This window comes from Bufo bufo, chromosome 4 (genome assembly GCF_905171765.1).
Source record: "Bufo bufo chromosome 4, aBufBuf1.1, whole genome shotgun sequence".
Taxonomy (NCBI): Eukaryota; Metazoa; Chordata; class Amphibia; order Anura; family Bufonidae; genus Bufo; species Bufo bufo.
The window spans coordinates 84998174-85006352 of NC_053392.1; the positions used below are offsets into that span (position 1 = coordinate 84998174).

General features: G+C 44.4%; 1 protein-coding gene across 2 annotated transcripts in view; it reads left to right on the forward strand.

Moving 5' to 3' along the window:
• The window catches only part of NOL10 (nucleolar protein 10), an 89377-nt gene extending 81564 nt beyond the window's left edge, over positions 1-7813 (forward strand). For both annotated transcript variants that reach the window (XM_040427466.1, XM_040427467.1), the window contains exons 20-21: positions 1985-2087; positions 6134-7813. In XM_040427466.1, the coding sequence (XP_040283400.1) occupies positions 1985-2087; positions 6134-6253 (223 nt within the window). In that variant the 3' untranslated portion in view covers positions 6254-7813. The remainder of the gene's footprint in view (positions 1-1984; positions 2088-6133) is intronic.
• The last annotated feature ends 366 nt before the right edge of the window (positions 7814-8179 follow it).

Sequence of the window (8179 nt, forward strand, 5' to 3'; positions counted from 1 at the left end):
AAATTTTAGCCTTGCTATTGTTTGGGTCCTGGGTATGGACCTGATTGAGGGGCAACATCTGCTTGAGGTCTATATGGTCCTCTTATGTAGGGTTCCTCTGTTTCCCCCACACTTGATAAAGATATCGTTCGTACAACTAGCTGTATAAAATCGTCCCTAGTGTTTGTGCATTTGACCTGGGGAGGTTTGCTTGTAAGCGCACCATTTGGGAGATGACGGATGTGATTTACGAGTACATCCTGATGGTCGATTAATTGAAAACTGGCGAAGCTTATAATGTGCAGAAAATGTTCTGCCCTCACAAATCACCTGCTGTGTAAACTGGTATTTAGCCCCAAAGTGACAAATGTACGACAGCAGTGAGTTTATAGGATAGGTCGTTGAATGAACTTGGCAGGAGTCGCTGATTGTTTTGGCAGCTCCATTGCATCATTTCAGGTCCTGTCTGTTGTCTTTTAGTGCAGAGTGACCTACATCTCTTTTGTAATATTGTGCAATGGCTGCTCCTCATTAGGGAAATGGCTGAAACGTTACATAAGGCTTCAGTCTGCTCTTGGTGTCTAATCTGCAGACAGTACTCTGGTAAACTGCCCCTCTTCTGAAGGAAGGTAGCTACTGTCAAAATTCTGATGCTTTCATTCTTACATCATTCTTCCCACCTTTTAAAATGTGGGAAGGGCATGATTTCCCAAAATCAAACATAATCATTATGGTTGGCACGAGAAATTAGTCTTAAAGAGGACCTGTCCCCTCTCCTGACATGCCTGTTTTAATAGCTTCATGCATTCCCCATGTAATAACAATTCTGGAGCATCTATTTTTATGGCTCTATGATGTGCTGTTCCTTTATTATTTCTACTAGAAGTCATGAATGAATTGCTAGCAGTCTGCAGTAAGGGTACAGAGGGGAGGTAACCAGTTGGGGGTGTGTCCCTGCACAGTCTGACAATGGCAGCACTGATTGGATAGAGAGAGACTGGTGCAGGGACACACCCCAACTGGTTATCTCCCCTTCTACCCTTACTGCAGACTGCTAGCAATTCATTCATAACTTCTAGTAGAAATAATAAAGGAACAGCACACCATAGAGACATAAGAATAGATGCTCCAGAATTGTTGTTACATGGGGAATGTATGTGGCATTTATCATGTAGAGGAAGTTAATACAAGGCATTTACTAATGTATTTTGATTCTCCACATTGCCTCCTTTGCTGACGTGATACATTTTTCCATCACATTATACACTGCTCATTTCCAGGGGTTACGACCTCCCTGCAATCCAGCAGTGGTGGTCGTGCTTATACACTATAGGAAAAAGCATCGGCCTATTTACTCTTTTCCTGTAGTGTGCAAGCACGACCACCAGGGGTCGTAACCCCTGGAAATGAGTAGTGTATAATGTGATGGAAAAATGAATCCAGCCAGCAAAGGAGGCAATATCGACAATTTGAATACATTAGTAAGTGCCTTGTATTAACTTCCTCTACATGATAAATGCCAATTGCTAAAGTTAGACAACTCCTTTAAAGATGTTATCGAACGTATTTAAAACGTACTCTTCTGCCTATCTGGAGGACTTTCTTCCCTTTCTGTGGGTGGGCAGCAGCTCATCAAGCATTGCCAATTAGCTCTTGTTAACACCTTCCTCCCTGCACCAGAAAGTATGCACTGTATACTTCCTGTATTCCAGGATGCACTGGGATTAGCTCTTGCCTAACCTCTTCCTACCCAAACAATATAGTCTCTCACATATGACCCCAGAGATACAATATGGTATGTAATGCCCCCACAACTTTCCCACCCCACTGTCTAGAAGCAGACATAGCCATATATTTCTATGAATTTAGAAGTAGGGATGAATAAATAAAGAAGGTTGAGTTGCTTTCATTAGAGATCACTACACAACATGTTTTTCTTATCCTGGAAAACCCTTCTGTCACCTTTCATATAAAGTAGAATAACTCCTGTTTTCTGTCCTTTAAGGAAACTCTTGAAGATCGGTTTGAAGGTAGAGGAGAAACTCGGAACAATTAACGTATCTGACACCGCTGTGGGCAGCAAACAGTTAACGTTCCAGCTGAAGAAGGTAAGAATGGGTGTTTAAGGGTACTTTCACACTTGCGGCAATTCTGAATCTGCAATTCGGACGCAAACGGATGCATTTGTCAGACGGATCGGATCCGTCTGCCAAATGCATTGCAATACCGCATTTGTCTTTCGGCGGTCATCCGGAAAAACGTGATCGGTATTTATTTTTTTCAAAGATTTAAAGGTCTGCTCATGCGCGGACCGGAAGAACGGATCGTCAGTCCGGAAATTTCATGGAAAGTGTTTCAGGATTTTTGGCCGGAGAGAAAACTGCCAGCATGCTGCAGGATTTTCTCCGGGCGAATAGGGACTGAACTGATGCATCCTGAACGGAATGCTCTCCATTCAGAAAGCATTAGGATAAAACTGATCAGTTTTTTTCCCTGGTATATAGAGCCCCTGTGACTGAACTCACCTACGGGAAAAGAAAAATGCTAGTGTGAAAGTACTCTTAAGGATGTGAAAAATTGGTGTATCAGGTTTTATAGAAGTATTGTAGTGTAGTCTGAGGTATGATAGAATTTTAAGTAATTGATTTTTAACATAATTGATGGTGCAAACAATTTAATGGTTATATAAACTTTTGCAACATTTATCTAATGCACTGGGGGGGAGCAATTTTGCATCTGGTGCTAGTTAAAAAATACCTTCTGTATTTGTGGCTACAGCTCCTAGGGAAGCCTGTGTCTCCATGGTAACAGACTACAAACAGACTGTGTAGTCTGTTCATGCAGTCATGTATATCTGCCACCTACTTTTAGCTAGTCTGCCAAATATCTGTTGGCAACACACAGAAGACAGAATATGAATGCAGGATCAGACTATACAAGGTTTTTTTGTAGTCCGTTAACCACAGAGACGCATACGGTAGTTCTGCATAGGTACTGGAGAGACAAAACAGTAGACCAGGGATGGGCAACCTGATGCTCTCCAGCTGTTGCAAAACCAACTCCCAGCATGCCCAGACTGCCTACAGCTATCAGTATACAGCAGGGCATGGTGGGAGTTGTAGTTTTACAACAGCTGGAGAGCCGCAGGTTGGCCATGCCTGCAGTAGACCATTTGCCAAATTGCTTCAATTTTATTTATTTTCGAAATGCATTTAATCAATAAAACGTGGTTGAAAAGGTGAAGATTGCTTTTAAGTTGAAGCTCTTGAGCTTCTTGTATACGCCAATAATCTGCTTTTTAAATCTTATGGTCCAGGACCCGGGGGTCCTATAGACCCAGTGTAACAGATCTTATCTTTGTGCTTGATCTTGTGTGGAAGGTTTCTTTTACTGGAAGTTGATTGCTGATGAAGGTCCTGTCCCTGGGTTATGTAACGAGGACGATGACTCTCAGATGAGAGCAGCAATTCATTCATCTTCTCATATCTTTAGTGACACTTATGTCTGACTAAGCTTTGCATGACTTAAATTTAACACAGGGAATCTGATCATGCAACAGCTTAAAACTTTTTTTAGTTAGCCAGTCAACACGAGAACCAGGCGAGAGATGGCCATAGTATAGCAGTTGGCAAGCCACCCAAATAAATACTCTTCTTGGGTTTCAAGTTTATTTTTATCTCTTGTTACGTAATTGGAGGATACAGAATAAAAATAACTTCAGGGTAAAAAGCTGCACCTGCTAGAGAAGATATCTCTTATACGATCAGATTATTGGGGTAGACAATGCGTCCCATTGTGGAGAAAGCGGTGTCTGGCCCATGCCGAATGTACAAATGAATAGTCAACCATGTAATGCCTTTCCTGGCGGGTTCTGCTGGAATGAGAGGCTATTACCGGCAGTTAGAGGCTCTGAATGGGCGACACGTAATAGCTTATTTAGAGGGGGTTACCTTAAAGGGAGTCTGTCACCACATTTTGACATTATAGACCGCTTACATAGCGCTGTAGCATAACTGTAGATGATTCAAATGGTACCTTTTGTTCTTCTGAAGTTCACCCCAGGCAAAAACAGACTTTTATTCGTATGTAAATGAGGGCTCGCAATTGGGCGGCATTCACTTCGTTGGAGCCCAGGCTGCTCTGCCTCTTTTGCTCATTTCCACGCCCTTCTCTTTCCTTGCGTCCTCGCTCTCTCCCAGCGAGATCCCACGCCTGCGCTTTCCCTCACTGGGCCGGGGCATGCGCACTGCGATGCCCATTGTGGGAACAGCATCACTGTAACTACTGCGCACCCAGCGAGGGAGAGCGCAGGCGCGGGATCTCGCTGGGAGAGAAGGAGAACGCAAGAGAAGAGAAGGGCAAGCAGAGGCTGGGGCGGGGATATGAGCAAAAGAGGCAGAGCTGCCTGGGCTCCAACAAAGTGAACGCCACCCCTGGGCACTTGCGAGCCCTCAAGCTGGAGTTTCACTTCCTATACAGTTTAATTCTGTTAATTTGGCATCCTTTTGCATAGATTAGAATATCTGATAATCCAGCAGCCATTGTCTGATATCCAATTATTACCCTTTACCTCAATAGTCAACGAGCAGTAGGCAGAGGGAAAGGGGATGGTTATGTGGGAGAGAGATGAAGGAACAGGCAATTGGGGGAGGGGGAAGGCTCAGGCAACAGGTGGGATAAGGGAAGGAACAGGTAATAGGGGTAGAGGGGAAGGCTCAGGCATGGGTAATTGGGGAGAGAAATAGGCTCAAGCATTGGGTCGGGAGAGGGGAAGGGAAAGGCAATGAGGGCAAAGAAAAAGGCTCTGGCAGTGGGCGGCCAACGGGAGGGCTCAGGCAGTGGGCGGTAGAGGGGAAAGGACAGGGAATGGGGGAGAGGGGAAAGGACAGGCAATGGGCGGGAGAGGGGAAGGCTCAGGCAGTGGGCAGAGAGGGGAAAGGACAGGCAATGGGTGGGAGAGGGGAAGGCTCATGCAGTGGGCAGAGAGGGGAAAGGACAGGCAATGGGCGGGAGAGGCGAAGGCTCGGGCAGTGGGCGGGAGAGGCGAAGGCTCGGGCAGTGGGCGGGAGAGGCGAAGGCTCGGGCGGGAGAGGCGAAGGCTCGGGCAGTGGGCGGGAGAGGCGAAGGCTCGGGCAGTGGGCGGGAGAGGGAAAGGGCAGGCAATGGGGGTGCGGTAGAGCTTAAGATATATTGAATATTTCTGGATCTTATATTACCCCGCTCTCAGTATTGGATGTTCTGTATTATAGAACTGAATCTAAATTACTTGAAGGGAGAGAATAGATTGGGATAACAAATGTTGGTAGTGGGCTAGGTTTGCCGTGAGTCTATGACAGCTGCTCAGCTGACAGAATATGCACTCTCTCGACATAAGATCACTACCAAACATAGCATGGAATATAATGGACTCTGTCTATAGCTGGTCTGAACTAGACTGTTCTAGAAATGTCGGCACTTGATAAGGTCTCTAATATGAGTGCATGTTACTGCAGGATGTATGCATCTGATCACTGGAGACATGTATTCATATGTGATGATTATTGCTTAGTATTTTGATTATGTGATAACTGCAGAGCTACACCGCTAACCGTAGTTAATTCAACTGTCCAAAGATCAGGTATGACTGGCTATTGTATGTGTAAGGCCAGCTGTAGGGCAGGACATCTAGGACTATGGTGGATTAGCCATGATGTACCATAGTGGTCCACGCTGCTGGAGCAGCACATATAGATGGCAGCGTGTGTCACCGCCAGACATGCACTAGGACAGAAAAAGATTGTTGTAATCCTCTGTCTATTGGTAGTGATTCTGTATTACGCTGTTAAGTCTTCATCTAGTCAAATCCTGCCAGTTTGTTCACGTTCTCAAGATATGTGATGATGCATTATTTCCCGGACATATGCTGGGTGATGATACTCTAGTATAGCTAAATGCAGATTGGTTGCTATAAACAACTACTCCATCTTTATGTTGCACTATTTTTGATTTTTACTAGAGAAAAGTTGCTCATAGCAACCAATCAATCATAAAAAATAAAAAAAATTCCAAGAATCTGGTTTCAGTGAGCAACTACAGTTTTAATAAATCTTTCCCATTGTGTTTTTTTTTTCCTCTGTTCTGATTTATTCATTTTTATATTTTTTTGTTGCCATAGTCTGAACAACATAAGAAGCGACAAGAAGCTGAGAAACAACACAGAGACGAGAGGAAGAAGCTGCGCCGCTCTGCGGGACACTTAAAGAGCAAACCTGCCAAGGGGAGGCCATTTTATTAAGAGACTTGAGCTCCTTTGACACATTATGAGACGGCCATCAGAACTTTTAGAACGGAACGCTATGATGCGTGTGGGACTTTGGACAAGCGCGTTTCCTTCGTGACATCGGTCCATGTCTCCAGCTGTGTGAGGCAGATATCTGCCGTGGGTCCTTGACACCAGTGATGAAGCTGTGTACTTTGCCAATGCTGATAAATAACGCTTCATTTATTTTTTATTTAATTTTTTTTCACGGTTGTAAGCAGTATGTCTATGAATCGTGCTGACTAAAAACCGCTAGTTATTTTCAGCTCCAACATATTCATTACTTAATACACAATTATACTGCTAGGTGTTTTGTATCGCTAGATAGGTAATCCGTATCTGATCGGTGGGGGTCTGACACCCGCCGATCGGCTGTTTGAGAAGGTACTGGTGGTGCATAGCACCGGGACCTTCTTGGACCTTTGCCTAGGCTATGGGACCTCACGTTTATTGGTCACATGGCCTAGACGCAGCTCATCTGCGATACAAAGCACAGCCGCTATACAGTGGACAGCGCTGTGCTTGGTGAGCTGGGAGAAAGCCACATCGTTACTGCAAGCACCGGTGCCTTCTCAAACAGCTGATCGGCAGGGGTTCTGGCTGTAGGACCCCCACCAATCAGGTACTGATGATCTATCCAGGGGACAGGTCATCAGTTAAAAAATCTCGGAAAACCCCTTTAATTCCGGGACAACCATTATAAGTTGGAAATATAACTTGAGACCATATCTCGAGCCACTCTGCGCACCCTTGCTCCTCCCCTTTCTCTGCCAGCCCCTCCCTCTCCTTGATTGGCAAGACGAATCTCCATACAGTATTATTCTGAAGTTTTGAACAAAGCGACTTCAGATTAAGCATCCGAAGCTCGCTTTGCTCAACTCTAATGACTATGTACCTGGGCCTGCCAATCAAGAAGGATAGGGAGGGGTTGGCAGAGGAAGCAAGAGTGCACAGAGTGGCTCAAGCCTGCCCTCAGGGCACTTAACGTCTCATTTGCATATGGATTAGAAGTACCTTTTCTCCAGAATGAAGCGACGGATCACTAAGTGACAGGTATCATTACATGCAGCTGAGCTAGTACTACAAGGCTCTGCATCTGGTTTTACAGTGAATTTCCTGGTGACGCACTCCATTTAAATACACAGACCAGGGAATGGCAACCTCCAGCGTTCCAGCTCTTTTCCGTAGATGGAATAGTTTCTGCGTTCAAAGCTGCGCATACCTGACATTTCTCTTCTCTCTGCTTATGAGACACTTGTCTTTGCCAGCAGAGCACGCTCTCATTAGGGATGTGTCTATATTTGAACAACCCCAGAAGGTTAGCAGTCTCTGGCGTTTCAGTCTATGGTGTACTGTGTCGTTTTATTTCTATGTTTTAGACTAGTGCCTTTCAGGAGCTATATATTTTTTTTATCATCCAAGTCTTTATATGCAGATCCTTTGGAACTCTAGCTGCTGATTCAGCATGCAATGGGTCTGCTCAGAATTTTTAACTTTTAAAGGGGTTCTGCAGTTTGTTTTATAGATCATCAGCATCTGATCGGCAGGGGTCCCGGGTGTCAAACCCCCAGAGGATAGATCATCAGTTTAAACAAACTGCAGAACCCCTTTAAGGCTGCACCTTTGGGGGTAATTTTTTATTTTTTTTATTGCATTGTACTGTTTTGTTTTTTAGCTCAATATTTTTTTTTTTTATTGGTCTTTATTAAAATTATGGTGCCCTTTTTTTCTGAGCCAACCAACAAAAAAAAAACAATAACCCCATATAGAATAAGAGAGCACACATATAAAATATATGTAGTTTATTAAAGACACATTAAATGACAATAAATATAACATAAAGGCACAAAGTAAAGGGAGTGGTGGTGCGCCCCATGTGGTGGGACCAAAATCAACCTCCCT